This window comes from Mesitornis unicolor, unplaced genomic scaffold, assembly GCF_000695765.1.
Source record: "Mesitornis unicolor isolate BGI_N332 unplaced genomic scaffold, ASM69576v1 scaffold15366, whole genome shotgun sequence".
Lineage (NCBI taxonomy): Eukaryota > Metazoa > Chordata > Aves > Mesitornithiformes > Mesitornithidae > Mesitornis > Mesitornis unicolor.
The window spans coordinates 1-23,874 of NW_010191800.1; the positions used below are offsets into that span (position 1 = coordinate 1).

Genomic DNA, 23,874 nt, shown 5'->3' on the forward strand with positions numbered 1-23,874 from the left:
CTCTGGCATGTCAGCCACTCCTCCCAGCTGAAGAAATATGTAAATATAATTCCTGTACTTACTGCAAAGCAGGTTATTGGGACGAGGTCTTTTGCTTACATAACTGCCTATGACTTTGATACTACCTGGCTTTACCTGTAAAAATAAGATGTAGATAAAATTGCATAAGATGGATTTAAATATTGGAGTAATCAGCTTCTAATTTTTAAGAGGCGTAGATCATAGCCCCTCTGAATATACTGTCTCCTTTAAACAGATTTTGAGGAGGTGTAGGAACTTAAAAACAGAAATCAATTAGTGGAGAGCACCTAAATTAACAGGAGGAATCTATTTTCAAAGAGCTAAGCAGGATATAGCTCCTATGCAACCAGGTGAAACAAACATTCTTGCTCTTTCTGTTCTAATAAATATTTAATTTATTTCAAGCTTCAGCTGGAGGTATTAGAGAAAACTTATCAAAATACTCTCTGGGTTGCTTTCTTAAACATTAGGGTCCAAATCCATGCTCTGTCCTGGATGCACCAGTTTGGCTGACATACCAGAGTATGTCATCCCCTGGCATACCCCATCTATTGGGCTGTACGAGACTGGAAATGCTGAGCCTGTGAATACAGCCAGGGGTGCACAGGGCAAATATTTCGGTACCCTGAGTAGATTTTTCCACCTTCCTGTGCCATGGACTAAGTGCTGAAATCCTTTGCTACACCACCCTCTGCTCATGCTGATGCTGCTACGTGTTACAGTTGCCTGCTTCTCCCTCCAGTCGCTATGCATCCCCTGGGAACACTGATTTTCTGGCAGAGATGCTGGTTGTCCATCACCTGCTGCTGCCTCCAGCTCACTTCCTGCTGCTTCCAGTGTCACAGAATATTTGCCATACCTCTCTTTTTACCCAAATATTGATATGATCCAGGCTGCCACAGCCTCAGGACCAGCCTGTGTGGTGGCACTGAAATGCCCTGCTGTGAAAGTGGAGGCACTTAAGGATCAAAAAGCTGGGAGTTTTGTGGATTTTAGCAGATAAATAATCTTTGTGTCTGAGCTCCCTCTTGATATTAGTTACTAATCTATTTCCATTATTTTCCAGCATTTAAACATGCACTGCCATGCAGCACATTAGTTTTTTTTATCCACGAGGCTTTCAAATTGAGATCTGCAAAGCCACAAAGACTTCAGTGTGTGCCTAACTTTATGTCTCAATAAAGCAGAAAAAGCAGGCGTCTTAAGCACATGTGCAAGTCTCTGCAGGATTTGGGTCTCATTTCCAATACTTTGGCTGGTATCAGAGGATGTAACAAAGAAGATTTAAAAAATGAGATAGAAAGGATTAGTATAAATGCAGGAAAGATCTAGGGGTGATTACTTACTGTACTTATAATTATGCTGCAATAGGCAGGTCGCTGAACAGCTCAATTCTCAATGTTCAGTGGCAGTAATGGTTACAAAAAGACTGCTGTGTTTGCACAGTTACTGCCATTCACTCTCCTGCTTTCTTTAATGTGAGATCACTGCTCATCTTGGAGGCATCCTAAAAGCCAGATATTTGAAGACAGTGTAAGCTGGGGCTTCCCTCAACTCATTTCATGCACACCCGGTCTCAGTGTAAATAGCTGGCTTAAATACTGCCAGCTGTGCAGTCCCAGCAGGACAGAAGGTAGCTTGTTTTACCTTGGAGGCAAACTATTGAAAAGCATTGAATTTGTACTCTCAAGGCTGATCTAGATACTTGCTTTGTGAATATGTTGTCGGTGGCCTGTTTCACACAGCAGAAAATTAATGTTAGAATATCTTTAACATACCAGTAAAGACTTTATATTCAAATTACCCCAGACAGATATGCAAAGTTGCAAATATTGTATGAAAAGCTGCCAAAGCCTAATGCCCTAGTTTTAGGAAGTTAAGTGTAGAGCTGTGAATAAAATTATGATTTGCATTTGAAATTCCTGAGACAACAGAAACAGGCTAAAAAGGTAGGCCATAATTTATGCATCAAAAGTGCCATGAGCAACTGATGTGTTTTGCTATTTTATAGCAAGTTGAATGCATACAGATCAGGGTAAGATCTTAATACCGGAAAGTCCTTTTGATAAACTACATGGTAACCCCCAAGAAGTTAACAGCATGCCAGACCTATTTGTTAACATAAAACATCCTTTTGTCCGCTTCTTGGTACATGATGACTGTTTCCATCTTATTTTCAATCTCTGTTCAGGCAGGTGGGAGGTCTTTTGCTCAAGGTGAGCATGTAATGACATCTGTTGTTGCTGGAATTGCTGGTGAGAAGCAATTTCAGACAGAAATCCTGCTGGCTACCCAGGAGCAGTTTAGTGAAAGGATTTTTTTTTTTCCTGATGGGAGTGTAATTTTTTCTAAGACTGTGGCTGTTTACCCAGATTGATGGCTAAAGCTCCGGGTTACAATAATGAGTGAAATAAACATATTTGGCTATTCATAATCTAACCAATGTCAAAAGTCATTATTGACTGTAACAGAATATCCTCTGCAGTGGTTGTGTTCTGGCAAGAGAACCAGTAAGCCAAAATTATTAGAAATGAAACTGTGGCCAGTTATTTAAGCAGCAAAGCCCTAAAGCCACCTTTGCCCATCGAGCCTCAGGGTGTCTGTGCTGGTACCCAGAGTCAGTCAGGTCATTACAGCCTGCAGCATGTTCATCCTGTCCTCTATCTGCTGGATAATTTCCTTTTGCAGGCTACTGGAGTAGATATTTGAGGCAGTATTTATTTCAGAGATGTCCCTTGTCATGCTTTTTCTCTTCTTTGAAGGTTAATAAAAATCTAAGCCTTTATCTGCCAATGAGTTCACACTGTGCCTATAGCTCAGACCTGTTGTCCTGCACAGAGGATTTATTTCCTGTCACAGCCTACACATGTACCTTCAGTTTGCAGGACCAGGATATACTTGCTTATGTCAGAGCGTGCAAGAAAGTACATTATAAACTACTGATTGTTTTCCAAATGTATTAAGTAATAAAATATCAGGCCCACAAGCCAGCTTTAAGCTATGTAAATGTCTTGTTTTTTTATGGCTCTTAGCATATAAAAGGGGAATTTGAGTGTTTTTGAGATCTGATGCTTGGGATCACAGCCACAACAAATAGTTCAGTTTCAGGCTCAGAAACCTAACTTAAACTGTGTGTAGTAAGAAGCAACACAAACACAAACACGGTGCTAGTGTACACAAGTTGAACTGTACTAAACTGGTTTTCTCTCTTAATTAACTTCCACCTGACGTATTCTTCAAGTATTGTTCTCCTAGTTGGATTTTCAGCCTCACTGAACTCTCTAAATTTCTCGCTCCCATTAAATCAATATGAACTTTTTTTTTTTATGTTGCAGAGCTGGCTTCTCCAGTTATGAAGACAATGTTTGCCGAATTTCTTCTTTTCATGGGTTTATTTTAAATTATTTACCTTGTCACATTCCTATAGATTAGAAATATTTTGCCTGTGATTTCATCTATTCTTTTTTAACAGCATCAGAGTGGAATTTCAATTGTCAATAAAAGCTTTGGTCCTGTATTTTACACTTCTCTGAGAGGGTGCAGATATTTACAGTGAGGAGCTTGTGCACATGAGAATATGAAAGGGGATTATGATTTTGAAGGCAGGATAAGATATGTTGCGTTTACCACAAGATAAGGGTGAACTTGGGCAGTTATTGTAGAGGAGCTGATGTTCTCTGTTTCCACTACAATATTCTTGCTCTAACCAAAGAGCGTCAACATGAAGTTTTAACAGAATTTAAAAAAAAAACCAAAACTTTTTAAATTAATGCAGGTTGACTTCCAGGTATATCTCCCAGAGACAAGCTCTAGAGATGTGAAGTTAATGAATACTTTTGATAAAATGTTAACTTGGCAGTATGATGCACTCATTGTGAGGTAAGCTGGCATTAGGCTATAGCCATGTAAAGCAAGGCAGGCTCTGCTGTAGCCAGCTGCAGGCATGTCTTATTCCAAAATAACTGTGAAGCATATTAAGCCTCGAGTGGTTAAACAACCTTACATATACCATGAGATTAGAGAGTGCACACCAGCAGTCACTGCAGAATAGCAGTACTATGCCTGTGTGCACCTTTGCTGCAGCCGCTGCTCATGCTTTCTTCTAGGACTCTCATAAACATGCACGCAGGAGGCAATGATGGGGAGAGGATAAGCGTCATTCTGTGGTGGAGCAACACAGAGCACAGGAAGGGACGGTTTGACACCTTAATCTGTCAATGACAGATAAGATGAAGTGATATGAAGAGTCAGTGTTTTGAAAATCAACAGCTGCAAAGACAGACACTAAGCGCAAAGAAGGAGGAAGACGGCGCATGGGTGTGCTTTCAGGGCACCTAGTTACTCTTTAGATTATTTCTGCTGTTAATACTAATACTAATAATAGTGTGGCTACAAAACCTGTGCATGCACCCACCTATTTTTGCAAGAAGTATGGTTTGGAGGTTCCAGTATGGTTGGACGTCCAGGGAAAAATGTGGTTATGCTGTTCTGTGTCCTTGAGAGAGCATTGCTATTTTCAGGTGTGTAGGGTGGATCTGTGTGTCTGAATTCTTGGCAGGTTTGTGAGTCAGGGTCCCAAATCTCAGAGCAGCCCAGGAGAACCTCCCTAGGGTACACTGATGTGAAGACACAGTAAAGCAGTCTGTGTGTCTGTACAGGGAGAATTATACAAGCGAGGTCCTAGCAGAGGATTTGTGTGAAACTAAGACTATATGTACATAAGGATCATAACTTCTAATGTCCTTTAAACTGTCTGTTGGCTTAAGTCATATTACTGGGGAACTTTGCAGTAAAGCTTTGGGAGCCTTTGACTATAGCCTCAGCTGGCATGATTTGTCGTCTTTGTGCTGCATCACATGAGAATCATCTACATAAAGGTGAGGTGCCCTGGAGAGCTGCAGCTTGGCCAACCATATAGCTTATCGAGGAAGATACCATTATGTAATGATACAACCCAATTCCAGCATAGCAGTTAGCTGTTGTTCAGTGCACACTTTGTAATCTTATTGATAAAATTATCAGTTGCCATAACACCCAGACATGTGTGTGGCTGCGTGTGGACTCAGCTGTAGTACAGGCGTTGCCTTAGAAGGAGGAAAGACAATGTTTCTAGGAAAGAATTTCTTTGGGATGGAACTTAGCTTTATTTCAGCATAAATTGCTTTCTGTTTAAGCACAAATTTTTTCCTTAGTAATCTGTCTCATCCTCCAGTATATAAGACAAGCTGGCTGAAATTAATGCATATTGAGAATGACTAAAGTTCCTCCTAGCAATGCAGAAGTGTAGTGACTATATGTATTTCATACTGTATCATTTCACATGTAGGCAATGTATAATGCACGCTGCATTACTTCACACCATGGCTCGTGTCTTCACTTGCCTTAAGACATTTTGACCTTGTGTCATCTTTCTGGTTTTTGATGCCTCTGGTGGGAGGAAATGTACATCTTGTCCCATCTTAACAAGGGTCACCAAAATCCCAGGATCTACAAGCAGCTGTGACTTCAAGTGCAGGAGAACAGGGCACCCTCAAGGCCATTCTCCACTTATTTTTGGGCTCCTCAGAGAGACTGCAGAAGAATTACCAGAATGAGCAATGTTCCTTTTCTCCTTGCCCATGCTGAAGCATGAAGGGCCAGCTTTGACTGGAGAACCTACTGCGCAAGCTGCTGTTTAGCCAATCATGGATGTTAATGTTACCATGGATTTCCCCAGAATCAGGACATCTCTGCCTTTCCCAGGGCAGCTCCTCTCACACCTGAAGCTGCACCTGCACAAAAGGAGGTTTTGAGCTCTCTCTCTGTGCCAGCATAAATGAACTGAGACTTCCTAAGATAAGACATAGGGAGCCTGGCAATAATTCTCTCTCTAGTTCAGAAAAAAAATAAAAATTCTAAATGCAGTTTTAAGACACCAACAGGTCAGGCCAGCAATCTAAACTGTGCTGGGGCCAATTTTAATGCCCAATTTTTAAATTACAGAGGCTGCTTCTGGCAAGATGCTTTCACAAACACCATCAGGCACTATTCAGCCTTGTTTAAAAATATTCAGGGTGGCATTTGCGTAGTTTTCAAAGATCCCTGTGCAAGCAGAAAATTTTAAGAGCAGTTTATTTTATATCACTTCAAGCGACTTACAACAAAGCTGCAAAATATTTGTGGTGCCACAGGTATTCTATATGCACAGCAAGGGAAAACGCTGACTTTAACTCTGTCAGGAATTATAATTTGTGTGTATTTCTTTACATGTTTTTTTCCAGAAATACCTAATTAAGCAGAGAACTAGTGAGTATGGCCTTCTGGAAGTTTTATTAACAGGAATCTTTATCCTCTTAATCAATTCAAATGTTATAAAAACCTCAAAACTCTTCAGCGTCCATTCAAGCAAAGAAGCATGCCTGTTATGTGGCAATTTTCTGACCCTTGCATTATCAAGACAACATTATTCTTGGTGCTCTACGGCTTGTGTGTGGGCTGCTGGTTAGTGTGAAAACCTAGGAAGGGAAACACTTTCAGAAACCTTGTGCTGGTGATGCCATATATGTCCACTGGTTCTAACCATTCACCAGCATGGTGGGACTGATAGCTACTGCACAGCTATTGGTAACATCTTTCTTAAACACTCAAGACATTACTTTTTATTCTTCAATGAATGAAATATTTTAGATTAAACTGCAACAATCACACTTACCAAGGCCACGCATTTTACTGGCTTTACCATGTCAGGAAACTCAACAGGTAGCAAATTTATATTAAATATTTAGGATATATTGTGGGTTTTTTCCAAATTACAGCTGTGTGCTTCATCAGGCTTCCCTGTCATCAAATATTTACAATGTTTTTGCATGTGACTCCATGTTATATGGAAATACACTGTGTCAATAGGAAGGCACTGCCCTTGTGTTTGATATTAATATTTAGTTACTCAGATGTATCAGTTACTACTACATTCACTTTGGGTCATAATTTCATAGAAATACATAAAATTCTATATGTAACATTTTCTGGTCATATATGAATCAGTAAGGAAAGATCATTAAGAATGAGTAACTAGGATTTAATAATGACTACCTGACCATAACATATTCTTCATGAATATCCATAAATTTCTTGTAGTGATAGTTGTGGTAAGATTACCCATGATGTAAAACCACTCTGCTCTAAAACTACCAAGGTGTTAAATATATATTCTGGTGGCAGAGCAAAAAAATGTTTTTCTCACTCCATGATTTTTTTTCAAGACCTTAGCTATTTTTTTCTTCTTAAAATGGGATTAAGATACTGTAATATTTAAGATTTTTGAACTCGTAATCTGATATATTGTCAATTTAAATGTTTTAAAAGATCATTTCAACTCTATTTCATTTTGTCTGCTTTAATTTTAGTATTGTCAACCAGTTTAAGACATCATTCCTAAAACTCAAAGACTTGCTTGCCAACAGTTTAGAAGTTGCTGTGAGGACAAGGGGAAGACAGATGTGTAAACACACACACAGAGCAGGACCACGTAAACCTCTCTATTCTGTGTGTGTGTGTGTGTGTGTGTGTATTCTTTGAAGCTTTTTTCTCTATATCATGTCCTATCCTAGTCTACAGATGACCAGCAAGCTGGCTTGCAGAAAAGACAGCATGTCTATCTAAAGCTGCTGGAGATTTCACACAGTTATTTAAACTTACCCATGGATTTGTGAACAAGTCACCCATGAGTTTGGATTTATATTGGATTATATGTAAAGATGATCCCAATTAATCAGTTACTAAGACAACACAATTACAGGGTTTCGGTATTTATACTACAGAATCTTTGCATTGAATTTGTTATTCTCTCATTGTACAGGTTTTAGGAAGCAAGCCAGCACTTCCAGAGTGCGATGATGATGATGATGAACGGGCCGATATTACAAACAGGAGAAGTGCTAAACTATATATGGTAATTTATTTGTACACTCAGCAGTATTTGTGCATGTAGTACCCTCATATAGGGAGTTCTGGCTTCAGTTCCAAAACTGCAGTTGTGTTAGTTCACTTGTAGCCAATAGACAGGTTTCTCAACGGATCTCAATCAAGACAGCCCCGTTAATCTGAGGAAAAAAATGGATTACAGTCCTGTTTACTCAGGAAACGTGTTAAGCATCGTCTGTGACCCACTCAGTGCAAGTCAAAGAATTAACTGGTTCTAAATCAAACTATATTTCCTGTCTTGTTGATTATAACAGTGAAAGTTTTAGTAGTCATATATAATTTCATTATTCTTAGCAGAATTTGAGAGATGCAGAGCTATATTTTGTAGAATCCCCTTTGGATTTATATATAACAGGTCTTATATGACAGTTTCCAATTAAGGAACTGTAGGCTACAAATGTAGGTATTTCACTTGTTAATATGTGTAGAACTATTTTATTATAATTTCAAATGCTCTTGTTCAGCATGTACATGTACCTTTGGCTTCAGTGCGAGTTGCTTGGTAGCAGAAGATGCACCTAGAGACTCCACCAGTTCAGCTGGGCATCATAGGATGGGCTGAAGGAAATAAAGATTTTTAACTGTGAGATGTTCACAGAATGAGCAGTTGAATTGAATTGAAAGTGAAAGAGAAATGAATTTATTTTAACAAGTTATGAGACAGTGAGCCAACAAACTCCCTAAAATTAATACTACATCTCCCTCTATTGGATGTAAGATGAAATGAAACAAAAAAGATAATTGTTAGCCTTTCTTTTCAGCAGTACAAAAATTGCATACAGCCATTTACATAGGAATGGTGACTTATTTTTGTAGTAATTTTGGGAGCAGAAAATAATCTGTTTATAAAAGCCAGAGTTGATCTAAATTTGAAATTATTGCTTTCTTAGGTGTCAGATGCAAGTGGATCCATGAAGGTGTCCATGGTAGCAGAGGAAAACCCCTTCTCCATGGCTATGCTTTTGTCTGAGGAGTGCTTCATTTTGGACAACGGTGCTGCAAGGAAGATCTTTGTGTGGAAAGGTAGGAGATCACTTCTGCTGCAAATGCAGAGGCTGCACAGAGATATGTAAGGAGTTGACACAACACCCTGGGGATGCTAGCAAGAATTTAATACTGGCTGGACACAGTACCCTGCACATAGTTCTTCCTTGGTATGGTCAAAGGACAAGGATTGCTCATGGGAGTAAGGGCCTCAAGACGAAGTCCTGTCTATGGATCCTGGCCTTTTTTGAGGCATCTGTAAGCTTAGGTGCATACATGCTTATCTAGTTGCAATTACAAAGCAAACATAAAGAATCTTACAAGTTTTGTATATTGCTATAAAATCCCTATCTTCTGGGACAAAATCTGGACACTGAAGTTTTGATAATGGGTAGATATTATATTTCCATATATTACTCCACAGGGGTGTGAAAGTGAAAGGTGAGTGTCCCCTCATCAACTAAAAGCAGAAGCCTCCAAATACTTTACTTTTTTTCATGTGAATATTTCTCTGTGGTATAAGTGCTTGTAGAAGTGTCTGCAATTGCTCTGACTGAACATTTCCTAGGGGAATACTAGTACTGGGGAATTAGGTCTGGAGAACTTGTAGCTGGATTGTTGTGGTGCTGCCATTGCTTCCAGTGCACTGCTTCTGAGGCAGTGTATTAATTATTCTGTGGCATTTGCATTTATTTTTACCATGTGCAGTAGCAAATAATTAATTGATGCAGTTGTTGAACTGCTGAAGTCAGTCCAGGAAGCACTGTAAGCATTTTGCTTGAAAATTTCATTTGCAGTCAGGGAAACATCCTTTAAACACAGCATCTGGGGAGCACTGTTCTCAGACGACCTAAGGTCTACTTGACCCCTTGATTCCTGGTTTTCACTCTCTACTTGATGGCTCCTAGAAAACCAAAGCCAATAGGATCAGGCTTAAAATAAATAAAATACAATTTAGGCCCTTTGAATGTGGCCCTGTGTGCTCCTCTGTATCCTCACTGTGCTATTGTTGGTAACAATAACGTGTGGAAAAAACCCACTAGTCTGTCTCACCCTTGCAGTGGAAGGCTGCAGTTATCATCTCTGCTGGAAATCTTCAGGCCACTAAGCTGAGGAGTGTGAATTACTTTGCTAATACTCTCATTCAAAACTGAATACAAATAATAGCTTATCAAAGCATCTTATTATACTAAGAGGTCTTTGGGTACAGTCATTGACAGCCAGCTGGGACCAGACCTGATACACAGGATCACCCCACAGAGACTTTCAGAGATGTCTATCGCTGAGCAAAGAGTAATGGATGGGGAAGGGCAGTGGTAAATTGCAGAGCCCAGCCAGTCAAAATAGGAGTTTCTTTTACTCAGGCTGTGGCACTATCTGAAGAAGAGGCAGCAGTTCTGGGCAGCAGGTTTATGTACCAGCCCAGGAAGGGAAGTTTCAGAAAAAGAGCCCAGGGTATTCTTGTCCCTTGAACCAAGCAGATATTATGAACAGCATTTTATCAATAGAAATACACACACAAAGCAAAAAACTCTTTTTTAAAAATTTTATTTTATTTTAACTGTTTTCAAAGCCACTGAAGTACTGTTTTGGCCATTCAACTTTGTGTGAATCTTATTGCTCATGCTACGTCCAGCAGTTTATTCAAGACTGAGGCAAGAGCAATGTTGAAGAGAACCTGGATCAAGGACATATTGTTTTTGCAGGATCTGTGAGTTCTTTGCCCTTTCTCAGGCATTGTTATCCTTCTGTTTTAACCAGGCAAAGATGCTAACCCACAAGAGAGAAAAGCTGCCATGAAGAATGCTGAACAATTCATAAAGCAGATGAATTATCCTGCCAACACACAGGTGTGATCTGTTCATGAGATGATACCAAGAGAGCATGAGTTCTGTTAGACTTTTTTTTTTAATCAGCAAAAAATATTTTAAAGAGCTTATAAGGGCAGTGTTTCACTAACAGATGATTATGAAAAGTTTCTGTTTGGGTAACTGTGTCAGTTTTGTTTTCCTTCCATTTCATGTGTCTTGTTTCATTTCAGATTCAAGTCCTTCCGGAAGGAGGTGAAACGCCAATTTTCAAACAGTTTTTCAAAGACTGGAAGGATAAAGATCAAAGTGATGGCTTTGGCAAAGTGTATGTCACAGAGAGAGTGGCTAAAATTGAGCAGATTGAATTTGATGCTACCAAGTTACATGAGTCTCCACAAATGGCTGCCCAGCATAACATGGTAGATGATGGTTCAGGGAAAGTAGAGGTAATTTTTGTGTTGTATTAAATTGTATCACATCTATCTAATTTATTCTGTTACTTGTAAGGAGATAAGCTGCTTGCTAGTCTGTGTTTTGCCATTTGCACTGTTGCGTAGAGTAACACTATACTAGTGGTAGTGTTACTTCTACCATCAGAAAAGGTATTTTGAAGTGGAAAGTGACTCTTTGTCAGCTGTATGCTGACTTGTGTTTTTATAGTGCTTATAAAAGATGATGTTATCAGTAGAAATCAGACTGTAGAAACATTTCCCCTTTTACACAATACCTTAGAAGGATATATATACTTTTTACTGTTGACTCCATATATATATATATTAAATACAATCCTTAGCCTAAAGAAAAACTTCACACCAGCTCGAAATCTGGAATGGAAAAACTTGTCCTTGGAGCCAGAAGTTCATTCCATGTCTTTATGCATGTATCCAGTCTGCTTTCTAGAGGAACCTTCTTTGTCCCCAGTGGGCCTCAGGTAGCCTGAGCTTGGAGAGAAAAAGATTACCGTGCGGTCTTTTAAGATCTATCCATATCACACTGCAGGAATATCTTTGGATGACACAGGGTTGGTTTAGCATTGCACCAATACAGCCTGTTGAATACAGGTCTGCATGTTGGGATTCTGGAAGGAAAAGGAGGGATAAATACTTACAGTCTTACTGGTGCCTTTTCTGAGTTGCTATCCTCAAGCTCTGGATGGTCCATAGGCTTGAGCCAAAGCAGCTTCGATCTGAAGTATTTTTTGCTGTATAATTTTAGCAGTGTGTTACTGGATAGCAGTTGTTGACTGAACTGGGCTGTGGTGAATCAAATAGGAAGAAATCTTTCTAACAGGGTGTGATCTGACTACTGTGTGCCTCTCCCAGATGATATGATAGTCCTATGATGAATCATAAAGTTGTGTCATTCATACTATGTTATCATCTTAAGATGTTAAAGTAAGTTCAGCATACATTATGAGGTGATCATGTGGCATTAAAACATCAAGACAAAGAAAAGTGTACTGCAATGGATTGTTGATGGTCATTATTCATTCGTTCAGTGGGCACAGGGTGTATCTGTCTACCTCATGAAGAATCTGTCCTGGTTTTATTCCATAACACTTGGGAGCAGAAGCAAAGTTCACTCAAGGGGTGACACAATAAACTGCTTGTCTCAGGATGAAGTTCAGCATTCTCCAGTGGTTTCTCTGTTTCCCCAGATCTGGCGTGTGGAAAGCAGTGGCAGAGTCCCCGTGGAACCTGAGACGTATGGACAGTTCTATGGTGGTGACTGCTACATTATCCTCTACACTTACCCTAAAGGGCAGATCATCTACACATGGTATGTTTGGTTGGCTTTGCCCAGACCCCCAGCATGTAGATACTATTTTATGCTGACTTTATGCCCTTTTGTATATAACCACGTGTAAATGTGAGATTGCTTACTGTGCATTTGTCATGCAGTATAAGCTCTGAATCATTCTGAAACTGGACTTAACCACTGCCTTTCTCCTTGTCTTCCTCAGGCAAGGAGCCAATAGTACAAAAGATGAACTGACTGCATCTGCATTTCTGACTGTTCAGCTGGATCGGTTATTGAATGATCAGGCTGTGCAGGTTTGTGTCTTTTGGATAAAATTCAACAAACCAGCAATATATGCAAATTTTAATGAGACTTGAAAGGAGGAGGTAGCGTTTGAAGACTGCTCATGGTCTGTATCAAGCCAAGCACCATGGGCCCCTTTTAAAATTACCGGAGATTTCCATCTGAATCATCCTTTCTGAATGTAGATGTCACAAAGAACATAGATATAACACAGCCTAAAGCTGTCTTTTCTTTCCTTTGACTTTCACTGTCTAAAAATTAGGGGTTTGTCCTGCTTAGCCCTACAGACTCTGTACCTCATCAGCGGAGACCAAATGATAAGATCCTCCTTGGTCTACTCACTCTGAAGTGTCTGACAGGATGATTGCCCTGTGTGAGCTCCCACATCTCCATTTGATTATGGAGGATGCTGTGATGTTTAGTCCAGACGAGACACTTGACTTTTGGAGAGCCAAAACTGGGAGATATGAAAACCACATGACAGCCTGAATGAGAGAGCCTGCCACAGGGTCTGGCTTGTCCCTGCCTTAATGAGGAACATAACTTGAGTTTTCCCATCCTGTTGTGCTTGCAGCTCCATGAAAGCTGGACGCTCATCCTCACTTGCAGGGTTGTGCAAGGGAAGATGCAGGACATTGGCAGCTAAAAGGTGTGAGAAGATAAGCTAGTCCCAGCGTGATGAGGGTGTGTGCTCCTTTCATCACTAGTGAGGAGTGGTGGGTAGGTGGGGAGGTGAGAGGTCTCATCACAGAAAAGCTCGAGCTGTAAGATTACAAGGGACAGGCAGAGATTTTCTGTGGAGTAGGACATAATTCCCTGATTCCCATTTGTTAATTGTTCAAGTAAAGGGCTTCCCCCACCCACCAAGGTACAGTTAATTTAGATGGCAGACCATACTTTTAGCCATTAATCAGTTATGATTTATGATTTGAATTATAAAAGGAAGGATTAGAATACTTCTGGGTAATCACTGCTTGAAATATTCCTAATGTATGTTCTATATTTGAACAGAGTTCAACACAATATGGTCCTGCCTCATACTTAAGGCCAATACTACAGTAATAACAACATTGCTACTAACAACTGCAAAAATAAGCTTGAAAGTCTTTTTATTACAGCTGAAGGAGATCCATCGCACTGCAATGGCCTTGATACTTTTATCCTGCAGTGAATTTAGGAATATATATATATGTGTGTGTGTGTATATATACGTATATATGCATGTGTGCATTTCTATGTGTGTAGATGGCTACCTAGAATGTATTACCTGTACTTAACGGCTGCATTGAGAGGTTTAAATTTACTATTTTGTGGTCACTAGATGGCACTACAGTACAAATGACTATTAAAGAGCCATTCCCGTATTTGTTTTGCAGGAATATGCTTCCCTCAGCTTTGTTGTTGTTGTTGTTATTGGGGTTTTGTGGGGTGTTTTCTTCCCCCCCTCCCCCTTCATTTGTAAAATCCTGCCGCAGTTTGGCACTCACAAGAATACGTGTCCTACCAGGCAACTGTCCCACTCTGCCCAGCAGTGAGATCCGCAAAGGCCTCTGCTCCTGCTGCCCAGCACGGGCCCCACACCCTGGACTCTGCCCTCCACAGCACCTCGGCTCCCACCTGCCCTCCAAGTCTTGCTGGGCAGGGCTAAAGGGCTGGAGTTGCCCACTTCTCTACTGACCATGCAGCACGCCCCAGTCCCTTTTTTAACCTCTCATTCCAGGAGTGAAAGTTGCAGCCCTTCACCTTGGCAGGTGATACTGTTATAAAGGAAGAATGAACAGTTGTATACAAATAACTTTTATCGTACATTAACCTAAAAATAGTCGTTCTTCATAGCTCAATGTTTTTTGAGGTTGCGATAACATCTTTTGCCTCTGTCATGGAAGTTCATTTTTGTCATCCCTGTTATCCTCTGCAAGATAGATTTATGCTCATCTTTTTCACCTTCTTGAAGATAAAATACACTTAGAAATAATGAACAGGATGAATAACCATTCTCTTCTACTTAAATACAGGGCTCCTAAACTTCCAAGATAGTTTTTGAGGGGAATTAAGTCACTCTATAAAACTCTATGAAATGACAGTTCTTTTGAAAAAGAGTAATTTTCTTATTACAGGAGATAGCAGCCATTTTAATCAGCTAAACATTATGTTAGAAGTTTGAATCTTGTCTTTGTGTCAGCATGATTGACAAAAAAATCTCACAAACGCTCTAACTTTAATGTGTCTGGAACGATATTTTTAGATCTTCTCAGCTTGCCACTTCTCATTCTTGCTAAAATACTTAGTGTTATTGGCTAAGATCCACTATACTGTTCAACAAAAATAGCTACCTGTGTCCTTTTGTTTCTTTTATTGCGTTTCTTTACATACGTACAGGTCCGAGTCAGCCAAGGCAAAGAGCCCGCACATTTACTGAGCTTGTTCAAAAACAAACCGCTTACTGTCTACAAGGATGGGACATCCAAGAAGGGAGGTCAGAAACCTGCTCCACCCACACGACTCTTCCAAATCCGCAGGAACCTGGCAGCCATTACCAGGATTGCGGAGGTAAGGTCACCTGCGAGGTAACCCAACTGTTCCCCATGGGAAATGGTATGGCTGCCACAAGCCTCTCTGACTGATCTTGTTGGGTAGTCACATCTGGTAGGAATGCAGAATTCTAAATCAAATCCACTGCTCTGTGACCAACCCATCTGATAAATCAAAGAGAATATGTTGTAACTGGCTGCAACCAAACTACATCTTTCAGAGGAAATTGTACTAAAGGTGCAGTGAACAGTCAGCTGGCAAAGAATAGACAGGTAATCTTGTCTTTAAGAAATCCTTATGAGATAGTCTTTCCTACTGCCAAACAGTCCTAAGTTTTGTCCTTCAAGTCAGTTCCCTGTCTCAAGTTAAGTTCTTCTCAAATATCAGTATAAATCTAGGGAAAATGAAATAAGAAAAAAAAGTATAGTTGATTAACATATATCTACATGTTTGATATAAACATGCAAAATAGTGATCACATTTGAAAATACAAAGAATAGAACAATTTCTTGATTTAGGTTGATGTGGACGCAATGTCACTAAACTCCAACGATGTCTTCGTTCTGAAACTGCCAAACAACTCTGGCTACACCTGGGTAGGAAAAGGAGCGAACAAAGAAGAGGAACAAGGAGCTCAATACATTGCCAGCATTCTTAAATGCCAGACTGCTAAGATTAATGAAGGCCAGGAACCCGGTAAGTATGAGGCCACATGGTTGCTAATAGGCAGCTGAGAATACACAGCAGTGCATGGAAATACAGCCTCAATGGTTTTTGTGATCATATATTTTGTAGGCAGAAGCATGCGCTCACTCTCTCCCCTTGAAAATCCAACCTGATATTTTACCATGGAGATCTATCCAGAACTGGCTGATGCACAAACAGTATGGTGCCCTGGAAGTCTGTAGGGCAGCAGCAGTAGCTACAGAGGAACATGGTCCTTTCTTTAGCCTAGTGCCTAGAAGGGGAGAGAGACATAGCGCATTGCTCTGTCTAGGTCTGCAAGCGATATTTTTATTGTTATTTTGACAAACTGCAGGAAGAACTGTAAGAAAACAGACCCATCTTTGAGACAGCAAAGAAGACAATGTTTGGGGATTCTTGAAATGGTATCTAAGAAGCTAAAACATCAAATGTTAAATCCACTGCTGAATAAGTTATATATTGTGTATTTCAGAGGAATTCTGGAAAGCACTTGGAGGTAAAAAAAACTATCAGACTTCATCACAACTCCTGACAAAGGCTGTGGATCATCCCCCTCGCCTGTATGGTTGTTCTAATAAGACTGGCAGATTTATTGTGAGTATTTGAGAGATACTTTCCTCTCTGATTAATTTCATATTTTCTGGTATATTTTGCCTTGGGAATCAGCAGGCATTAAATGAATATGGGGATCTGGCTTAGTTAGCTGTGCTTGGCAAGAACTAGAGAGTTGAGGTTTGCTGTTTTAAATCAATCCAAATGCAAAGGACGGACAGAAGAATTAATACTGCAGACGTTTGCATGCAGAGCCTGCTCCAGCCTGGGACTAGAAGCTTGCAGATGCAAAAAGATAACGTGTTTGCCCAGTCAAAAGCAATTGCGTTCTTGCAGAGCATTGCCAGACTGCTGTCATTTCGCTGAGAAAGTGCAGATCAATGCCTTGCCCCTTATGTGTCTGACAGTGATGGTGAGGAAAAGAAATGTCCCAAGCCCTTGCCTAAAAGCCCTAGCAGGCTGAAATTTTCCATAGAGATTTAAAACATGTAATTATGCCTCTAAGGTATTGGGCTGTGCTCGTGGAGGTAGGAAGACTTATTTCCCTAGCAGAAATACCCAGAGCTGTGTACTGGGTATTAAGCCTGTGATTCAGGCTTAATTCCTTACTGTATTCTGGGAGGTCAATGCTACATCACTGTTTGGCAAGGATGCACTATTTTTTAGGTAGGGGACATAGTTGGCTGCCATCTCTGCAGGCTCCTTAAGGCACAGCCCATACATTTGGAGAAGGATAAAACAAATAGGATCCTTTAATATGGACTTTAAAATCTTATGAGTCTCATGAAGTATATTCTTCTAGAAAGCTTCTAAAACACTCCTGTGAAATACAGTAATATGAACCAACCCCTCTATAATAGTCTTCTGGGAGCTATGCATTTGTTTGGCTGTTGTTTTAAATTTCCTCCAAATTCTGTGAAATCCCTTCTTTCCTATAGTATATTTCTAGAATCACCACTGTTAAAGCTCACCACAACAGGCAGGTCAGGCCACGCTGAGCTTCTGGCCACTGTAACACAGGGCAAGGAAAAGGAATGTCTTTTGCACCTTCTGCTTAGTGTCCCTTTAGCGCTTCTACATGACCAAGCATAGCCAAACCCTCGACAGTCCTTTAAAAGGAGAGGGCTGACCACTAGCTCCATTATTACCTCTCCTGCTCATGCAGAAGAACATTGAAACCACTTTCCCATCTGCCTGTAAATCCTTGGAAGAAGCAAGCAGTCTGCCTTTCCTTTGGGGTCTAATCCTCAATGGCTTAGTTAACTGTGACAACCCATTGTCAAGTGACTGGAGAGCTCATTTGGGAGTGTATTTCATCACTGAAGTCATACACTGCAAATCAAAGAACCTACTTTTCCTTACTAATGAATGTAACATGCATGAATATATCAGCTGTGAGATTGATTTAGTTTGCTTGGTACAAGGTGCTCTATGGAAATTTTCCTGCCCCTTTCTTCTGGCAGACCTTGGTCCCAGCTTAGAATAGTCACAATTACAGTGCAAACCACTGGCTCTCCTGAGGATATCCTATCAATTCCAATAAACTGAGAGCTGATTTTATGGGACATGCAGTGATGTGATTTGTTTCCTTTCAGTGAAACACCCTTGACACTTTCATCAAATCAATTTGGAGCTTGACCCTTTAGAAGGATAAAGAATTGCATGCCAGCTTCTAGACTTTTCCCTTTAAAAAAATCTTTAGTCTGCTCAAAATCAGAATATCTTGAGAAATCATAATATCCCTTTTTAGATTGAGGAGGTCCCAGGAGAATTCACTCAGGATGATTTGGCTGAAGACGATGTCATGTTGCTGGATGCTTGGGAGCAGGTAAGCTGTGTACTTGACCACTACTTTTTTGGTAACAAGAATAATTTATTGTTAGGAATTTAGATCATAAGATGGGAGGAAAAATCATCTTTGAGAGAAGGGAAGAGGCTTTGTTTTCTTTAAATTATACCAGAGGGAGCTCTATTTTTTGAGCTATATGATGTGCTGGTGTGAACATACACGATTGAATTTCCAAGCATAATATGCAACCACAGCAGGCACTTCCCATTAAAACCAATGAGGACTGCATGGCTATAAGCATCAGCAGTGTTCTTGGTTTTATCACTAAGATTTATTAATTTTAAAAAGTTAGTGCATAAAAGGTATTCAGAAACCACAAAACCGGGGGACAAACACTATAACCTTACATAGATTTTTTCAGAAGAACTGGGTGAAGTGTGACAGAAATAATCTCTCTCATTTTCCCAGGTTCACCAAAAACTGAAAATGTTGAGAGCTTTTTGGATGACAGACAAACTTACTGCAGGTGTGGAGGGCACATCTCTTTCTCACAGTATGTTCTTTCCCCTTGGAGGGAAAGGAGGAGGAGACCATAGATCGCACGTCTTATTTGTCTTCTTCAGCCTAACCCTTAAGGAAAAAGGCTGAAGTTTCTGGAAATGAGAGGGAATGTCTGTGGTTGATGGTGGAAGATGGGTTGAAGAGCTGAGTGGAAAGTGGTTGGGACATAGTGGCTCAGGTAAGAAGGAAAGGATCCTGGGAAAGGTAGCTGGATCAAAAAGAATAATTGACAGAAACAAAAGCCAAGCAAATGTGAGGATTGCAGATCAAGGCTCTGGATGTTGGTTAATCAGTGGTCACCCAGCAGTTACCCTGGGTGGCAATGATCACAGGGCACATGCACTGATGCGCACATAGAACTCAAACCAGAGACAGCGCTTGTTCAGTGTTTTTACCTGCACCTAGAGAGCAATTTCCTTGGCAAATTGCAAAAGATATCCATGGAAAAGGTATATTGTTCCTATCATTAGAGTGCATAAAGGTCTGGCCTTCCAGTGCCAAGAGAGCAGTGAGATTTCAGAGGACAAGGGGGAAAAAACCCAACATGAATTGTGGTTTGTGAGAGCTGTGTATCCCTGCAGTCTTTTCACAGTGTGTATTCTTTTGCCCTGTGAAATCAACTATTTTGTACCTTACCTGCTGTACACAACATCCTTGTAACAATGTGGGACCTAAATCTTTCTGTTTGCAGGTTTTTGTCTGGATTGGGAAGGATGCTAATGAAACTGAGCGTCAGGAATCCGTAAAATCTGGTAAATCAAATCAATTTGGCAGAATTTTGAGTGGAGTAGCATCAATAGTACTAAAGGAAGTGAAAAAGATGATGTAGAGGAAAACAAGTTATCTTTACAGTGTCTAAAAGAGCTATTGGTCTGGAGATTAGTTTCTCCTTTAAATGTGATTTAAAGCTTATCATATATTTCTTATCTGTAAATTTATGAAGAGTAAAATTAATCAAGTAGGCTGCAGAGTTTGTTAAAGAGTATGTAGGAGAGTTCCTGAAAAGAAACTGCACTCAAAAGAGAAATAATTTAAAAGGAGATATCTACTGAGCTGCACCCTACGCTGATGTATGTAGTCAAAGTAGTGCAAATAAATCCCCAAGTCCTTACACTGCCATCTTTTGCTGAGTTAAATTTGAAGGAGGAAATTCCAGTTGCAGAACAAAACAATACAACTTATGTGGAGTGCACTTCCTTGAGAAATCACATAATCTCTGGCATGATTTGACACAGCTGAGCCATTCTGACAAAGTTCTTGCTAAAAATGCTTGCAGACATTTCCCTTTCTGATATGTACTGGTGTCACATTGTGATATCGAGGGAAACTATACTGGCTTTTACATAGGAAAAATGGGAATGAAGCTTTTGCATCTGCACAGCACCAGCAAAAGCTTTCTCCTGTTCAAGAGCTAAACCCTGGCTGTGTGGCAACAAACTGAGCAAAGCAACAATCCCTCTGCCTTAACCTCATGGCAAATTCCTTCACTGGCACCTGGGAGAAACCAGCAATTACCTGACCATTTCATTGCCTTTGAAATAATTTAATTAAATACTGTATTGTAGTAGCCCTGGGTTCTTTTACTAGGGCTTTGAATGTTTGTTGTTTTGGTTTTTTTTACCAAAGGAATGAACTAATACATGCCATGTTTGATTTCCTTTCTGGTTTCAGCCAAACGCTATATTGACACGGATCCTTCTGGCAGAGATAAGGGGACCCCCATTGTAATCGTGAAGCAGGGGCACGAACCCCCAACATTCACCGGCTGGTTCCTGGCTTGGGACTCCAACAAATGGAAGAACTGATCTGTCCAAGGAGGCTTCAGCTTCAAGCCAAAGAATGATCAGAGCCCAGCTATTTTCTAGTATTTTTAAGCGTAAGCTTGTGCAACAATATGCTGCATCTGTTGTTACACTTTTCCGAGCTTTGATATATTTCTGAGAATAAACTCTTAGCACTGGAAAGGATAAATCATAACTGGAAATGCATCTAATGGGGTGAGTGGGACTGTTCATATAGTTAATATGGAAAGTGCTACCAATACTTTATTTAATCTATGAATTCTTCTATCAGAAGCTGTGGATCAGTTTATTTTAATGTGCTAATATGGGCCAAATTCTGCCTTTGCTTAGAAGTCCAAATTAATGCCGAAGAAATTACTTTAGATTAAGGTCAGCATAATTTTGTGCAGAATTTGGCCTGATATAGGACTAATTCTACATCTGTTGCAAGGATAGGACTGGACATGTTTTACTTGCTAGGCCAAAATGTTGCCACACTCACTTATGTAAAATGTCAGATGATGCCTGATCCAGAGTGGGGACTGTCTTGCAGGCAGCAAATAAGGGATGGGTATTTTGAGAAACCTGTGCTTCACACATTTGTTTCTCTTGCTAGTACATATATGTGGAGCTTTGGACGGAGTGGTTGTAAGAAAATGAAGTTGGCAGAGGTTTTTTGAGGGACTGCCTACCTCATTGTAATGAATTTCTTTAGATTTATCTCTCTGAACCAGTCTCCAGCTCCAGGTCTTTTTAACCAAAGCTCTTAAAAACATTTTGGTGCACTAATGCTTCTAAACGGAAGCAGAAGAAGTAACAGCTTCCCAAAAATCTTGCTCTGCCTTAACCAGATTGCACTTAAGCCAAACTTAGTCTCACTTGCCTTACTCAGCATTACTCAGTTCTTTTCCAGCATGCAGGCTGCTCACCTCTCCAGGTGCAGGATGTGTTTCTACTTGTTTTCTATGCAGGTCTTAGTCAAATATCGAGTACATCAGGTGTAAGGAAACCCCTTGTTTCAGCAGCATTCCACATCCCGAGAATACAGAGGGTGAGCAGGCACCATAGAATATGGCCTTCTCTTTTCTCCCAGATGCAGTTATTTTGGAATTATTTTTTTCTATTCTGGTGAATTTAAGACTACATTTTCAAAGTGTTTTCCATTTGTAGTTTAGCCAGAAAAGTCACGTAAAGGCAGTGGGAAAAATTCTGCTTCAGATCTTTAGCATTGCTTTCAACATTTATCCTATAATGCTTGTTTTAAACATCAGTCATGTCAGTGTGGCTTTTTAAATGAAGGCATTTCAACAGTTTTATTATTCTTATAAGTTAGGTTGAAAAGTGAAATTTTAGACATTTTTGTATATTTTTTTTAATGCGGTTTTGCTTTTGAATCTGGGTAATGCGAAAGAGTGAATTTAGTCTGACCTTATCACCAATATCAATGAGAAAAGAATTATGAAGCTAAGATATTAATTACAAGTTTTTTAGCTTTAAACATTTGTTTAAATCTCTGCTGATATAACTGGGCTGTATCTGAATGTAATTTCATTTAAAATAAAATTACAGAAAACAGTATTCTATATGTTGAGTTGATCTTCCTTCCTTGTCTAGTGAAACTTCCTAAAAAAAACCAGCAGGTATCTTCCTTTCTAGATGGACAATGCAACAAGAAGTGTTTTGTTGTTTTGTTTTGTTTTGTGTTGTTTTGTTTTGTTTTGGTTTGGTTTAATTTGGTGCCATTTTACCCAAGGGAGAGTTAATTCTTCCCAACAACTTGAAAGTTACAAACCTAAGTGAAAAATCAAAGACCTGGGTGCTTAATAGCTTGTGATTTCATCTTAAGAAAAACGACCACTGTTGTTACCAAACTCTTTGGCTTTGTAACTTTCTCCTTGCAAAAATTATCGACTATAGAAATGAATATTTTATAAAATAGGAGAAAATTGGTGTATGTTTTTAAGGATAGGTCTTGTTTTTTATTTTTGGGAGCAGAGATGTCCTTCTCCTGCTGGAAGGGAGGACAAAGACCTTTTCAGTTCCTCATCTACTGCACACAGCCACTGAGCAGCCTCTAATTGTCTGCTGGTTGCCTTCAACACATACATATGATTCTTCTCATTGTTTAAAAAATAACAGTTATAGTAGCTTCTAAACCAAGGATTAGACAAGATTTGCCGTCCTTGTACATAAACGTCTTCCAGAACACAGAGGGCTCTGAACTCAGCGCTGCCTGCCAGCATGTTCTGCAGCGCTGTGAAAGCCTCTTTTCAGTTCCCTCACATGAGACAGAGGAGCTTTTGTGGTCTCCTGGCCTGGGCATTTGGGTTTACAATACATTGTCCTGGCACACTGATGACTGACGTTGAGAAGAGCATTGAGAGCTCATAACAGAACAGTGTTCTCAACTGGGCTTTGAGCACAACAGCTGCTAGCAACATTGTTCTTGGGTTTACTTACTAGCGAGGAAGTTTATTTTTCATACATATTTGTGTAGTACACACAAAGATGTGTTTCTTTCTCTGAAGAAGAAGAGGGAGGGAGAACAGACATGATGGACTAAGTGCTTGGAAATACTAAAGATTTTAAGAAAACATTTAAGCATATAACTTTATGAATACGCATCGCAAACCTATCTGCCTTATTTTCAGAATCAATAGAAAAAAATGTGCAGAGTTATGCACTATAGTCAAGAATGAGCTGTATCTTGCATTACTATCAAACAGTAATAGTATTTTCAGGCAATTTGTTATAGCAAAATTAGACCCTGAGTTAGCCGTTTCATTATGCTACCAAATATTAAGTATTCATACATTCTATTGGTTGTAATACAGTACAATTTTTCAGCTTTGTTTTATAGAATTTAATTGCAACAGAAAGATAATGTTAGGAATCCTTGGAGCCAACTGGACATCATAATGCTATACACAGTATTGATAGTTTACATAAAATAGCATAATCTTAGAGTATAACTACAGATGGCATACAGGAGAGAAGCCAGCCTCTGGAATCACTGCTCTAATCCATGAAGAGGTGGTTAGCGACCTGCTACACCACTTAGACATACACAAGTCTATGGGGCCAGATGGGATCCACCCCAGGGTCCTGAGGGAGCTGGCAGAAGAGCTTGCCA

General features: G+C 39.9%; 1 protein-coding gene across 1 annotated transcript; it reads left to right on the top strand.

Moving 5' to 3' along the window:
• Positions 1-7,846: 7,846 nt before the first annotated feature.
• Positions 7,847-20,897, top strand: SCIN (scinderin; the record flags this gene model as incomplete). The annotated part of the gene is made up of 12 exons (XM_010186862.1): positions 7,847-7,951; positions 8,874-9,006; positions 10,729-10,817; positions 11,009-11,224; positions 12,436-12,557; positions 12,742-12,832; positions 15,201-15,371; positions 15,872-16,049; positions 16,531-16,652; positions 18,361-18,438; positions 19,652-19,712; positions 20,632-20,897. Coding segments are annotated over 12 exons (1,500 nt in total), but the record flags the coding sequence as incomplete, so codon positions are not given.
• Positions 20,898-23,874: the final 2,977 nt, after the last annotated feature.